The sequence below is a fragment of the Pleurodeles waltl genome, chromosome 1_2 (assembly GCF_031143425.1).
Source record: "Pleurodeles waltl isolate 20211129_DDA chromosome 1_2, aPleWal1.hap1.20221129, whole genome shotgun sequence".
Classification (NCBI taxonomy): Eukaryota; Metazoa; Chordata; class Amphibia; order Caudata; family Salamandridae; genus Pleurodeles; species Pleurodeles waltl.
Window position 1 is genome coordinate 980,585,767 of NC_090437.1, and position 16,221 is coordinate 980,601,987.

General features: G+C 44.7%; 1 protein-coding gene across 2 annotated transcripts in view; it reads right to left on the minus strand.

The window, feature by feature from the left end:
- Positions 1–16,221, minus strand: part of OCIAD1 (OCIA domain containing 1) — a 213,778-nt gene that overhangs the window by 93,556 nt on the left and 104,001 nt on the right. For both annotated transcript variants that reach the window (XM_069201505.1, XM_069201501.1), the window contains exon 3: positions 3,342–3,395. In XM_069201505.1, the coding sequence (XP_069057606.1) occupies positions 3,342–3,395 (54 nt within the window). The remainder of the gene's footprint in view (positions 1–3,341; positions 3,396–16,221) is intronic.

Genomic DNA, 16,221 nt, shown 5'->3' on the forward strand with positions numbered 1-16,221 from the left:
AGCTACCACCAAGCCTTTATTGATACTGCGGTAACTGCCATATAAACTGGGAAGGAGCGACCGAGTGCTTGTGTGGCTAGGAAACAAATGAGGCAGCAGCGGAGAAGTCTAGATTCCAGAGGCAGTGGAATGTAAGCTATGTGCTGTGTGTGTGTGTCTGACTCAGCACTTGTGTGGATACGTGCCTGCAAAAGTTTGTGTTTTGGTGTCTATGAGTGTAGTGCCCATGCCTAGTATAATGCTACAATCGGCATAAAACTGGGGAATTCTTAACAAAATCTGGGGTCCATGATTCACAGTAAAATGATGGCACTGGCAAAATATTGTTAACTCTTGGCACACAGTGGTCATCCATAGCAAGATGATGCTCAACTTTCTAATAATGCTAACCCTGGCATAACAATGGTAATTCCCGGCACAGAGAGCATCTATGCAACAATTTTACCAAGTCTATGTATAATGCTTAATGCTGGTCCTGGCATGACAGAGACAGTTCCTGGCATATTATGGCCATTCATGCCATGAGGATTTTCACCCCTGGTATAATGCAAGTCTGGATGTTATGGTATAGTTTTTGGCATACTATCATCATCTGTGGCATGCTGATACCCACCATTAGCATAATGCTGGCCATGGATAATGGTGGTAATTTGTGGCATATTGTTGTCATCCAAGGCATGACACTGGCCAAACTGATACACTGCTGAACCTTACACAATGGTAAACATACCATATGACTGAGAATTTACTTGGAAGGGGCAGGATTTTAAAACTGTACTGTAATGTGCTACCAACGTACAAAACATTCTTAGGACAGGTGAACCTGCAACACAACATTCCTGAATAGCTGGTTTGGAAAACCATGAAGAATAAGTGACCTGTCTAAGGTAATACTCTTTCTGGTACTTCTAACCACAGGTTCCTCACCTTGGAAATCAGTTCCACAGACACGAGGTGGGTCCGAGGAATGGACGTTCACCAGGAAGACTTACAAGACTGAACCAGTAAAATGACTCTCCTTGCAGACATGCAAATCAATACAGCCTGATGAAGGTATGGACAGATGCCCATGGTGCAATGAGCCCTAGAGCTTTCAGAAGAATCATTTAAGGCCAAGGCGTATCAAAGTTTGATGCAAAGAACAATCCTCTTATCCATCAGGCTAAGGTCTGCTCCTGCACTGTCTTTCTTCTCTTTGTACCACTGAAACTCACAAATAGTTAATTATCAACACAGACTCCTTGATCGTAAAATACGTATGCCGTAGTTGTAACTGGTGTAGCCTGTCCCCCTCTTTAGATGGTGAGGTGAGAAAAAGAACATAATACATGTAATTGACTGCCATGTAGCGAAAGGTGACACCACTTTTAGGAAGAAGGAAAGGGATTCTAAGTACCAATTCTACATGTGTTGTCTGCAGAAAATCCTCTCCCTTTTGACTGTGGATGGCAAAATATAACAGACAGTTTCGACATTAGCCATTTCTCATTTGGATAATGCAAATCCAGTGCACATAGGGTTGCACCAACTGAAGACTAAAGTGGCTTCATACAGAACAAAATCAGGCAGCTCAAATGTTCATTGGCACTCTCTGATTCACTCATGTAAAGCCTAATTTGCCTTCTTTACACTGGCTCTCAGGTCAAACACAAACTACCTTCAAGTCCTCTTGTGAAGCCACTGTACCTGCAAGACAATTCTCTTGCTTTCATTAAGATCAGTCTTCATTCTTACCTCCCTGACATATGATAAGATTTGTCATTACAATGATGCCTTGTGTTCCTCGATTTAGAAAGGAAGATTTTGGGGGTTGTGGTATCCCTGCTTTGATACCTATGCTGTGGCACTCACCTCCTCTCACCATCAAAATTAATATTTACTTTCTTTACTTTCAACAAACAGTCAAGACCTTGGGCCTCATTAAGACATTTTGGGGGTCCTAGGACCACCAATGCCGCAGTGGCGGTCGAACAGCTGCACTCCAGGCGGTCCGACTGCCACATTACGACCCTGGCAGTCAGTCCGCTGTCCTCACCAGGAACATGGTTCCCAATGGGCAGTTCGAGTTGTGGTCAGACAAAGCAGTGCTGAGTTCAGCGCCGCCGCGCTGATCACAAGTCCAGTTTCCACAGCCTTTTCATGGCGGCGAACCTGCCAAGAGAACACTGGCGGAAACAGTGCAGGGGCCCCCCTCACCAGCACCCTGGGAACCTGTGCTTCTGTATTGGCCTCGGCTCCCGTGCGCGTTTCGAGGGTGCTGGTGTGCTACGATATTGGCCTTTGCTCCCTTAAGGGAACCAAGGCCAATACCATAGCATTGTTCCGGCTGGGCTGACCGGCGGAAACGTCACAATACTAGGTTCCCGCCGGTCACCCCAGTGTTAACATTGTAATACGACGGGGGTGAGGCAGCTGGGTTGACGGCCGCCTCATCCCCAGAGTTTGGCGGTTGTCTTGTCCGACCTCCAAACTCGTAATGAGCTCCCTAGTGTTTTACACATCCATCTTGATCCAACTTTCAAAGAAGATTAATTATGCTGCTTTTACCCTTAGCACCATGACACACTCTGCTGTTTAAATGCTCTACAAACACCATTTACAATTACTAAATGCATTTTAATAAGGTTCATGCAGAATATCTCTTTCTGTGTACAGTCAATACAGGCCTATCACGCTGTTTGGTTGAGAGTGTGTTTTTCACTGTCTGCCTGTGTAAAATTCTTCCACCCTTTTGCCAGAGTCTAATGTTCTATGCATTGGTCCACTTTATAATATGTAATATTCCTATGACCGAGATAAGCTTTTGACAACTTTCTTGCTCTTAATAGGCATCTTTTGTTAGAATAATATAATTTATACAAAAATAAATTTACCATCAAAGTTTCATTCTCATTTCAAATGATGTCTATCAGATTTAAAGAATGAGGTAGTAAAATGGTCGACTCGAGAATATTACGCGATATGAAATACAGTGACCCACCAACAACTTAGACCATTTCTCTTTGTGGCAGCTTCCATCAGTCCGCTCGTTACCAAAGTCTTCATGTTTCCTAATATATCACAGGGAAATTGCACATAGCACTATCACTAGAATAATGCTGAATTGCTACTAACTGAGATGAAAGGTACAGCAAGATTTGTACAATGTATTTCCATGTGAAACTAAGGTCACGTGCAGACTGAAAAGGGTCCACACAATACACCTGTATGCGGAAGAGCTGGTGGATCGGTTCTCTCTAGATCCGTATGTGTGTTTTGGAAGCAGAAGTCTGTAGGCAAGCAGCCAATTTGGAAATGCAAAGGACAACAGTAAAACATATCACCATACTTGTGAACTTTACCTCTGGAAACGAGACCCTGGGTGAGCAGCATGCTTATTGCTGAAAAGGGAAGAGCTGTGAAAAAAAACAGTGGAAATCGTTTTACCACTCAATACATAAAGTACAATTAGCTACCACATTAGCTGGCAAACCCATTTGTTCTTTAAGGTGCTAACCTCACATTTCATTAGATATATCGTTGGTAATTTAAACAGGTTTTCAAAAGTCCCAAACTTAAAGCATTTTAGGAGAAGTTGATGATTTGGGCTAATGTAAAACGATTCTGTTAATTCTGAATTTGCGGTTATATCAAGCATTGGCAAAGCCAAAAGGTCTTACTCTTTTGGATCTATTAGTTGAGCTGATGCTGCACAGCATTGACAAAAAAACATTTTTTGCTGATGTTGTCCAGCACTGGACGAGAGGGGGAAAAAGCAAAACGCGTCAAAGTTACAAATATGCAGTTATGGCACTTTGTAAGCGTACGCATGCATCACTGTGCATGTGTGTGCCTACGAAATGATGCAGGTGCCTTTTTTTGATTGACCAATCTAAGATGTATTGGTAAATTAAAATAAAATTAAACTTAACTAGCGCAAAGAGAAAGTCAGAAGAGATGTGGGAAGCAACAGTGAATGGACTATGGGCCAAAATAAAACTGAAGCTAGGTGGGAGAGGAGGGGAAAACAGCACACGAGGAGGGAAGCAACACAGGGAATGAAGCACACAATAGAGAGAGCAACAGGAAATGTGAGGCGTAGGGAAATTGATGAGGGAGAAACACAAGAGTAACATGGGGCATGAGGGGTAGATGTTTTTGGCAGGAAGAAGAGGCACACAAAGGAGGGAGCTGGAAAACACACGCACTCTCATGGAGAGCTTAAAACAGTGCAGCTTCTAACCATAAATGACTGGTGGTTTGGTGGGCTTAGTGACTCAGCATATGCAGTGGAGGGATGGCTGATGAGCCGGCAGAATTTCCCACATCAGCTCTATGGTGGGACCGTGGCGGAATTTCTTCCACCAGCCACGAGAGTGGTGTTCGGGGCATGGGCTGCTGCTATGAAGGCCACTGGGTGGACAACCAGATTGACGCTGGACTCCCGATTGTGGAGGACAACTCGTCTCCCGCAAGTCAAAGCCATCTATGGCTTTTTGCTACATGGGACCTCATACGGATTTCTACACTATGGGACCTGTTGCATGATGAAATCCTTCCAGGACCTGCAGGTTGAATTAGATTTACACAGCACACAGTCTTTTTGATACCTACAACTTTGCCACGCACTCCTGCCCTATATATTACAGGAGGATGCCATCCCCAACTTCTCTCCCATTGAGGCAAGCCTCCTCCTCACTAATATTAAAGCCCACAAATTATCTGAGATCTATAAAATGCTCCTGCTTAATTTGCCTGATCCCTTGGAGGTGGTGTGCAGTGTGTGGGAGGGGAATAAGACCACATGAATGATGAATGGATGAGGACTGGCAGCAGGTAGGGGAGGCACCTAGAGGTGCGGTGAAGGCTTCCTATTTTCGGATGACACAGCTGAAACTGCTCCACCGGGTTTATCTCACCAGAAAGAAATTGCACCATAAGGGAGTTGAGAGCAATGGTGTTCACCTGACATGTGGAGATCCAAAGGGAGACTTGTCTCATAAGTCCTGGAGGTGCAATGCTCTCTCTTACTACTGGGGGGGAGGTGTTGGGTAGACTGGGGGAAGTGTTGAGTTGGCCCATTCCCAAAGACTCTAAGATTATCCTCCTACATATTACGGATGACCTGGGAGTAATAGATATCAAAGAGTGCTCCGTGGCTGGGTTTGTTGGTAGCAAAGGGAGACATTGCGAGAGTGGAAGGATGTGACAGCCCACTCAGTGGAACAATGGGCCAAGGGAATGGACTATTGCATGGGAATGGAACACTCTGTTCATACTGCACAGGGATGCCCCTAAAAACATTATAGAAACTGGAAGGACTGGGCCAGATCAATGGGGAATACAATTAGATCCAAGCTCTGACAAGCCATGGTTAAGAACTAGGGACATGCATGCACCTGGAAGGACTGGAGGGTGTTTACAGCTGGAAAGAGGGATTTATACCTCAATGTCTATATATTTGCACTGATACTATATCTCCATATACTGTGACATTACTGCATGGTTGTTCTATTCCACATGATACAGATCAGATGCCCTGGCGGGAGGGGGGGTATTCTTGCACTGTCTTGTTGGTTTTGAAATATCAATAAAAAGTCATTAAAAAAAAAAAAGACAATACATACACGGGTATATTTAATGATGCATGCAGGCATATACCTCAGGAGTCTAGGGTGCCCAGCACAATGACTTATGCATGTGCATGCATCATCACGCCTGGGTGTACATATATCCTTCTGCAACTGCTATTTTCTTTACCTTACACAATGGCAGACGCCAATCTTAGAGCAGTACATTAAGGAAACACAATGTAAATGAGCACAAAAGCGTATTAAGAAAATACTGGCTCAGCGGTTAAACAGTCTATGGGAGAGGTGGGGAAGCAATAATGGAGGAGCAACTGGGAAATAAACGCAAGGGGAAGCAAAGGAGCAGCTTGAGGAGAGGGAAAATAAATAAATAGTAATGGATGAGCTGGGAATGGTGGGAGGAGGGAGAAACACAAAGCACATAGAGGATGTTTGAGGGGGGAAGCAGGACATGAGGCAGAGCTAGAAAACATGCATTCTCAGAGTGCTTGAAGAAAATGTTCCCTGAATATGAACAGTGGAAGGATGCAATTCATCCAATCAAAAGGATGGTAAAGAAGGAAAGCCTACTCACCTATGGTAATGTTCGGTATGGTAGATACTCTAACTGCAGATTCTGCACCTATGAAATATTCACAGGTACCAGAATGAATCCGGAGACCTTTACAGCTCCTGCACACTGCTAGGGGGCACAGTCTGACTCTGTGACAGCCTCAAGCCAACCCAGAAGTGACAGAGCAGAGCCACATACATGCACCATTCCTGCCATAGATATCAATCTCTGTTTCGTTACTTTTCAGCAGCCTCAAAAATATCAAATCAGACAGGTTGCCGAAAATTAACTTAGAACCTTTTCAAAATGTGTAGATATCCACTCCACAAAATGGGAGGCAGGACAGCAGTCAGGAATTTGTAGTTGGATACAATTTACCCAAGAAAGAGTGTTAACCGGTTGTTCTTCTGATGCATACTTCCAATCACAGATTACTCAACTGTCGAACAGATACCCAAGCAGTACCTTACAAAAGCTAGAGGAACAGAGTAGATGAAAACGTTTTGCAGGATCAAGTGGGCAAATTACCCTATCTGGTGGCTTGACTGTCAAGTCAGTAGTGCTTGGTGAACCTGTGCATTGAGACCCATGTAGCAGCATGACAGATGTCTAAAACAGGAAGTCCAATTGCTAATGCCATTGTAGGGGCCTTAGCCCTGGTGGGATGAGCCTATAGGCCTCTTGGGGCTCCTCCTTCACTAGAGCATAGAACACCATTATGCACTGGATGATCAACCTTGACAGAGTTGTTTTCTGTACTGCTTTTCCCTTTTTGGCAGCAGCAAACCCCACAAAAAGCTAATCATCAACACAATACTCTTTTGCGCATTCGATATATACATTTCTGGATCTTTTGGGAACAAGCCAGTAAAGCCTTTCCTGCACTTTTGAGGGACATGGCAGATAGAAAAATGTTAGTAGGGTAAATGATTGTCCTATGTTGAAGGGCAATACCACATTAGTCAGAAAGGCAGCCCAGGTCCTCAGCACTAATTTGTCAGGGAAGAAAGTGATGCACTGAATTTGCACTGACAGTGCCTGTTGTTCACAGACAAGAAGTGCAGAACTGATTGAAATAAGGAAGATTGCCTCAAGAGTCAAGAGCCACAAAGAACAATTGTGCCTGAGCTCGAACGGCATGCACACAAGAAATCTGAAGATTAAATGAAGGTCTGATTAAAGCATAATGAACAGTTTCATGGAATCGTGTTTAGACTTTCAGAAAATGCATCACAACAGGTGACAAAGAGGGAAGGCTGGTCTGGCAAACATAAAGGGTCGACATGTTGTCCCTAACTGTGCCCACTGCAAAGGCTTGCTGGGCCAATAACAAAAACAATAACACATCTGATAATATAGTCTGTAAAAGCTCAAGCCGATAGACCTCGCACTAGGCCACAATTAACTCCCAAAATCAACAATAAAACTTATAATAATATAGTCTGCATGAGCTCAAGCAGACAGATCCCACACCAGGCCACAAATAACTTCCAAAATCCATAGTACATACGTTTGTTTTTTGGGGTTGCCAATATCAAATCAAAATGGTTCAGTTGCCACTGTTCATGCATGGAAGTGTAGATCTTAAATATTCGAGTGCAAGAAACTGCCCTGTTGTTGAGAAAAGAGGTCCTCCGAAGGGGTGACCGGATCGGATGCTCAGGCTCTAGATATCAGGATACCACACCCTTCTGGCCCAATCCGCGCCTATCAAGATGACCTAACCCCAGTCTTTTCTCCAGCACTCTAGACAAAATTGGTATTGGTGTGAATCTTTACAGGATGCCTCTATTTCATAAGATGAAATGTATTTCTTAAAAACCTTCCTGGTTGAAAAGCCAGCAAGCAGTAGTCACGCTTTTGGTGGCGGCGAAAACACTCCATATTTGAGGCACTAGCTGACGTCTGTCATTTGTAGGAAGCTGGCTCTTCATACAATATACCAAAAAGAGGTATGCTCAGTTAGGAGTCCAGGTATCCCTTATTAGTGGACACGGGCTTCCTTAGCAACCCCAAGGTGCTTTGCCTGGGGTAGTGTGGTCGAGCAGCCTTAGACTTATCAGAGAGGAGTGTTAGACATTTGTTGCATACACAGTCAATAAATGACACACACACACTCAATAAGGAGTTTCACACCAATTTAGAAAAATAACACATTTTCACATATTTTTCGGACACCAAGAACTTTGTTATTTTGTAAGTAATTTTTAAATTAGCAGTTTTGAAGAGTACAGAAAATACACTTGTATTAAATCTAATGCGGGAATGCTAACCTATGGCAAAAACACATATACTGCATATGGGTACTTAGCAGTGACTTACAGAAGTTAAAGTAAGTATGGGGCAAGGCCCAAGGCAGTCACCTCCTGAGCACTGGGGCATCCGGGTACAGAGGTGCTTGTCAGTGTTGGGGGCCCGTTGATTTCAACTGGAAAACTGTTCTGTGACATAAAAGGCACAAGCAGAGACAGGGGGGCCAGTACGGGCAGACCCACAGGGGGGCTCAGTCTGTGAGATCTTTGGGAACGTAGGGACACCACTGCAACTCAGGTTGGGGGCTCAGCAGCAGTGGTAACTTCTAAAGCAGGGTCCCACTGCAGGAGGCACTCACGCTTTCTGATAGCCTTTGAAAGCAGGCTGCACGTGTGGACTGGCGGAACAGTTCAGCCAAACCCAAAGGGGGGCTCAGTTGTGGAGGGTCTCAAGACCTTGTGGACACCGTTGATCTACTTCTCCTTGGGCTGTGAGGCACAGATGCAGTGGTGCTTTCAGGCGTCAGGTCAGGGTGTTCCACAGAATATTGCGGTTCATGACACACCGTGCATGCAGGGATTAGGGGTGAAGTCGGCTAAACTCAAGATGGGGCTCAGCTGTTGAGGGTCTCTGTGCCTCAGGGGCACAGTCAGTTCACAGAAACTCACGCTGAGTGGCGCATGTGCAGTGCTCTTGTTTCTGTCCTTTCGGTGCCTGCAAATGTGCAGGGAAGCAGCTCCTCTCCTCCAAGGGGGATGATGTGTGCCAGCTGAAGTCGTGGGTAACTCTATCACAGCTTTTGGAGGCGATACACGTTTCTGGATGAGCTGGGTCAGTGCAATTGTCGGGAACAGCAGGCAGGCTGGCCGGGCTGAAGCCAAGTCAGTTGCTGCTCTTCAGTTCTCACGTCGTGGGCTCTTCTTTGTCCTTCTTCAAGCAGGCACATCTTCTCTCCTGGTGTTAGGCGCTCCCATAAACACTAGATTTAGGGGTGTTATGGGGGTGAAGGGTAGTACCCAAAGGGCTACTTACCCTTGGTGTCTCTACACCCCCTGTATGACCACCTCCTGTGGAGAGTGAGCATATCACTAGACCACAGTTCAGAATTCTGCCATTACAAAGATGGCAGAAATTCTCTACAGTAGGGCACATAAGGCAGCTCACCTTAATGGTGTGTCTGAGCTGGGTTAACTCCACGCCTCCTAGCATAGCTAATTTCCCACCTGTCCTGGTGCCAAATGAGCCTTAGGGCAGGGAGTGGCATCCCCTAGGTCTGGGGGATGCAGGGGTCGCATATCAAAGGAGGAAGGAACTTTAAAGTCCCTGGCCTTGGTTGGCTAAATCACTAGCCATCCTGCTGAAGGAGGTGTGAAACCTTCCTCTGGAGCAGGCATTGTTTCTGGCCTCTGAGAACATGGGCTCTCACCTGCAGGAGGTCAGAAAACAGTCTGTACCAGCCAGCACACTAGAGGACTAGAAGGTTCCAGGGGATACCTCTAAGGTGCCCTCTGGGTGCATGTATTAATAAATCCATTGCTGGAGTGGACATCACAGGGGCGTATCTGCTCATGAAGATATGTCCACACATGTAGTATAATGCACCGTCTTGGGGCTGTAAGGCCTGCTGTAGGGGTGACTTACATATACTGCATGGAGTGTCTGCAGGCATGGCACACGGGATGTGTGCCATGTTGTGTTTTCACTTTTGTCTGCACCATGTCGCGCAGCCTGCAATAGCAGTGTGCATGAGTGTGGCAAGGGGTTCCCTTAGGATGGCACAATGCATGGTGCAGCTCTTAGGGATCCTCTTAGTACCCTTGCCCTAGGTACCAGGGGTATCGTTTACTATGGACTTACACGGGTGCTAAAGGTATTGTCAATGGGGTTTTAGGTAAAGAGATCTGGCACTAGGGACGATAGTTAACAGGAACCCAGTGCACTTCAGTCAAAATTGCATCAAATACCAGACAAAAAGGGGGGATGGCCTTGTCAAAAAGGGGCACTTTCCGACACCCAGTTCGGCCGCTCTGGCTTGAAGAGACATTATGAGGTGATTAGGCACCAGAAAAATCTCCTGCTGATCCAGCCACCTTCAAAGGTGCGGGAACGTCTAGCATAACGTTCAAGACCCCTGCCCTGCTTGCTGGAGTACCACATGGCAGACTTGTTTTCCGTATCAATCTGCCCAAGCCTTCCTTGGATGGTCGATAGGAAGGCTTTAAGGGCTAGCCATATGGTTTGAAGCTGCAATGGACTGAAGTGGAGCAGGTGCTTTGCCACATACCCGATTTTTACCTTTTCCAGGTGAGCCTAGAACCCAGAGACTGCATCCATCACTACTGCGAGTTCTGGGTGGGTTAGGGAGAATGGCCTACCACATCAGGTGGGAGTCTGCTTGCCACCACTGAAGATCTGTGAGGCATATCCTCTGAGATGCCAAAGTGGTCAGACTACCCCGGTGGTGATGCGCTCACTGAAATCAAAGGTCTTACATGTTATCTGGCACTCGGCAGTAATACCAGCTTTCAAAACCTTCCATGATCATTGCACCTCGTTGCTTCCAAAAGGGCTTCCCAGCGTTTCACCTCCCAGTGTCTCTGAGGGTTAATCAGCTCCAGCCTATAGTTTGTTCTAGATTGCTTTATCATATATCTGTTGCCACCTTTGAGAGCCCTTAATAACTTGTGTTTAGCTTCCCTATATGATTTAGTATACCACCCATGAATTTGCTTTCACCCCATCATACCTACGGAGTCTTAAACAAAAATTACTTTGAGAAGATCATATAATCTCAAATGCTCATCCACTATCTGCTCATGATCAAACCCATATTAAAGCATAGTTTCCATGTGGTTTGCTGACGAATAGTAGAATGTGGCAATAGTAAGGGGGAAGGATCGACCACTTAACAGTTCGTCTGTGGTTCATCACTACGAAATGTTGACCAGAGTTCCCAGAAACAGAGGCCTCAAAACAGGGAAACAAAGTTCTGACAGAAAGTATCAATAGATCATGGTCACTTTCAACATGCTCCAGGACCACGTTATCTTCCATATGGCCCCACAAGCGTATATCTAGGAGCAAATAATCTAAATGGCTTCTACACATCCCTTGTCTAAATGTTGGGGCCAAATTGGCATTTGAACGAGAGCGACCATTGCATACCTGGAGGCCATATGAGAGTGTAATATCGACAACCTGCAGAGCAGCCCTGATAAATCTACACCTAATAGACGTGACCAATTTCAGGATTACCCACAGGCGATCCTCTTCCCAGTAAAACTCCTTAACCACAAGATAAGGCTCAAAAGTGGTATTAAAGTCCCCAACTATCAGCACAAAGTAAGCTCTATCACATCTAGCAAGCAAATTATCTAACACAGAGAGTTTCAGATTCACTGGTCTTTCCCATGCTTCTGTTAAAAGGATTTATCAGTAGAAGCAAATAACCTTTGATAATAGATGGAACTAGGCCCTGTATATCAGCAGGGTCCAGGTCCATTTCTTTGACTTTACACTTAAGAATTCCGCTAAGCCAAATTAACAAGCCTCCTGAGGGCCTGCCAAACGACACCCTACCCACAAGAATGCAGAAACTCTTATAACAAGGTCTATACTTGGGTTCCAGGGCCCAAGTGTCTGGATTAGACACTTGAGCCCTTAACCCAGCTACATTCCAACTTATACTTTTGACTGAATCCTCAGTCATACGGGAGATTGTGTTGAAGGGACATCTATTGGACTTTTGGTTTGTTGACAATTCTTTATTCTCAGTCTGGGAACAGGCATCGTTGGGTATGACTGGGTCCATAACTTTGGGCTAGGAACATTTGTAATTACTGCCACCAGAGGACTAGCCTCAGGTGTAAGAGGACTAGCCAGGCCCCTTTTCACAATCCCCTACCTCCTTGCTAGACTTTGCAACCTGACAATTAGCAGCCTCCCAACCACAATGATCCCTGGATTGTCCGCAGCACCACCCGCCTTGTTTTGGTCTATGCTGTTCTGCTGGCATTGTTCCATGGCTAGCACAGTAGATGAGGCCCCATGCACCTCATTAACAGATCTGGGGGGATTGGAAGGGTGGTCAGCCTTAAGATGAGGCTCTGGGCACAATGTAATCCCATTAAAAGGAGGAGGAACCCTGGTCAACACCCCTGCTGAGGTGGAACTGGACAAAGACAACAACCGAAGGAGAGGAAGTTTTGGCAAAAGATCGTGAGTAAGCAATTGTACAACTTTCTCCAAGTTCTCCTCAATGGTTCTTAGGTGCTTTTCAATTGGGCGCAGTCTCTTATCTATCACCTCCAGAAGCTGCTCCACCGAAAGTCCATCAGAGCCGCCCAGGGCCCCCTCTGCCCTCATTCTGTCTATTCTAGGCTTTATAGATCCTGAGGTACGTGCTCGCTTGCTCTTTGGGTTTTTTCCGCTGTGCTTCCTTTTTCACCTAGAGTCCAAATTTCCAGATAAGCCAACTTCAGGACTTTTTTTGTCCAAAACAGGATCAGCTATAGGGAAATATGAGAGGGTAACAACCAACCTCTCCTGGCAGTCAATGCCCCAATCCATTCTGCATACTGATGGCTGGGTAGCAGAATGGATTGGGGCATTGGTGAGGGCAAGGGTGGCGTTAAAGGGGCTGCCGGGGAAGGGGCGGGGGCTACAATGGACAGCTGACGCATGGTCGACTTGATTTCCCCTTCTAGAACTCCAACGACCTTCTGTAAAACCCACCCAAGGAGTTATTCCCGGATAATTTATCATGTACCACAGCTGGTTTATGTTTTCCCATCTTGATCCAAAACTAGCCACCACTTACTGTAAACACCCAGCAGCTGTAGGTGTTACAGTGGTGGGCTAGCCCAGCCTCTTCCAGGCGATGACGGACAAAGACAGGCCTGCTCTTGGCCAGGTCGGTGCCCGGGCGCGTCCCACGTTGTGGGGCTGACTGCCACTTTTTGTGCGCCTCCAGGTGCTTAGTCCTCGCAGCAAGCGTCCCAGGCGCAGACTGTGTCGGAAAATGTAGTATGGGCTATATCAAGGCCTCCCTCGCTGTTGAGAAGCACGTCCCCAAGAGTGCAAGGTCTTATGCAGTTATTTCCCCCCCCTACTGGTTGTGGATGAGGCCCATTCTACAGTTCTCTGGCACATACAGACGTGACCTTGACTTCACTACCTTTGGAACAAACCATGATGGGCCCCCCTCCCCCTGTTTGCCTCAAGAAATTCTTCCTATTCTGCATTGTCCCCCATCTATGGTGCTGGCTGCTAGGCACTCCACAAATAAGCCAATGCTACCACTAAGAAAATCATCACAGTATGGCAGGACTAACAGTATGGTAGGACTGCGTGCATTCTGCAATCTTCATGATGATCATCACATCCAATTTCTAAAGGTTATGGAGTTATCAGGGCTGTGCCAAGGCCCGCACCCAGCAAACAAAAGATACAAAGAAATAAAAAGCCTAACACACACATGCTCTCTCATGCAAATCACAGAAGAATGGAGCTCTTCCACAGAGACCAGCCAGGTATTCATGCAAATGACATAAGCACAATAAGTGTCAGCCTGCAGGATACAGCCCTCATGTTTTGAATAACTCTTTGTGCTCCTGTAGCACGTAGCCCCTTGCTGTTATGACAAACAAGTTCTGTTCTGCTGACGATTTTTAATTTTATGCATGCTGACATGACCATCTTTTTTAACTGATTTGGCATTTATTATTAATGACAAACAACGTTAGAGAAATTATCTTCATAAGTGTCCTATCCTATAAACTGGTGCACCATTTCAACTCTAAGTGTGCCTGCAACATACGTTGCCTGAAAATGTTTTGCTACATCGCCCTGTGTCATACACTATGGAATCAAACACATTTCAATCCTTATACAACTTACTGTAACCGTCTCTCAGATGCCTGGGCCAGGTGCTTCACAATGCTGCTGACGCCAGGAGATCACAGAAGGATGCCTGATATTTCAAGGATCCATGCAGGGTTATTTCAATGCAACCCCCACTTGCATGTGTGTCAATGTCTTGATTTCTTTGGGTCAATAAGTCAGGACTTTACAACAATCATCAATCCAAGCAACACAAAAAATTATGTCACAGGAAGTTGTATCAGTACTATCTGAAGGGTAATTTCAGTTTGGACTCCCACAATGAAGCCTGCCCAAGGAGAATCACAAAGCAAAATCTATAGATCATAACCATGTACTTTAAGTACTTATCAATGTCTTTATGAGAACTGGTTATGTTCCTTTAGCCCTTAAGAAAGAAGTGCCTTTAGCCAGCAGGAAAGCCTTTGGCCCTCAAGAAAGCAGTGCTCACATAACCCATTTCCGTGTCCCAAGAACACTAGCAACTTCCAGTACTCAACACTGCCAAGTAGCTGTCCCCTGGCAGCTGCAAGAATTCCTCATGGAAAATAAGGTTCTGTTAGACACCAACCAGGCAGGTTCCGGGGCATGGACTTTGAAATGATCAAAGCAGTTAGCAATGGCAGATAAGCTTAGTCAAGTTACAGACTGCAACAGTGGCAATAACATCATCCTTTTGAACTAATCATGGTGCAATACTTGATAAGCGGTCAGAAGTTGAGTGGGGGATTTAAACTTGGCTGAACATCCTCAGTATTTTGCCAGATAATATTACACACTATCCTTCCACCTACTGTGTGAGCGGAATAGCCTTTGAAATGCAGAATCCTGTAGCTCTAATCTTTAAATTCAGCCTAGGCTATGAAAGTAAGTCCATTGGTTAACCTCCAATTCTACACCGACACTGATGGCATTCAAATAATCTTGACAACTGCTGCCCCACACCCTTAGACTTCCACTATACTCAAGCCCTGACATGCTGGCATTCATAACCTGATGCAATAAAACGTTCCTACATTAAACAGATATTGAGCTTCAGGCCAGAAGTCTGACATTTCTGTTCCATTCTAAAATCTTTAAAAAGGAACTTCATCATCCAAAGGTATGAAGATGTATTCCTGTACTAAAACATATCTACTGTTGAATCATATGATTTCTATTCTAAATCCTCATGCCTGTACTGCCTTCACTGCCAAGTGCAGAGTGGTATCAGTTTCTATTATTTTTCCTGGCTTAATTATTGCAAAGGCATTTATGAAAGTATTTCACTACATATGCTGAGTCAACTATACTAATTGAAGAAGACAAAATGTTTCAGGAAGCAACTGGTAACATCCTATCTCTCTAATCGTGGCCTACCTTCATTTTTTTGTTATATTCAAAGGGATGAATGCCATTGATGTAAAACAAGAAGAACAATAAGAATACAGCAGAGAACACGTATAACCAGAAAGCAGTACCAAGTCTTTAAGAAAATAAGACTGTTTGATTAAGTAATGGAACAAGGAAGCCGAGTCCTTTAGATAAGCCTCAAAATAGGACCACATGTGATGAAAGGTTTTTTCCTAACAGACATTTCTAAAAAATGTAACTTTCCAGCATTTTCACCTTGCATTCATGAAAATCTCTAGGAGATTTATCTTTCCATTTACAGGAAGAGACTACCCAGAAATAATCACTACTTATATATGTGTTGTATATTATACAATAATTATTATTATAGCCATACTAGTATTATTATTAAGATTATCCCAATTTTTATTAGTAATATTATAATCTGTTTACTGTATAGAATATAATTTACATTTGTTGTAAATACTGTATATATTTGCTTTATGAAAAGTCCTGTTATTCTATATTTCCTATTTCCAAGTACATATTGAAAACTGTATACATTACGTATCTTAACACTTATTTACTTATAAGTAAGTCACAGACTGTCTATAACGGCATTATTGTACAGCA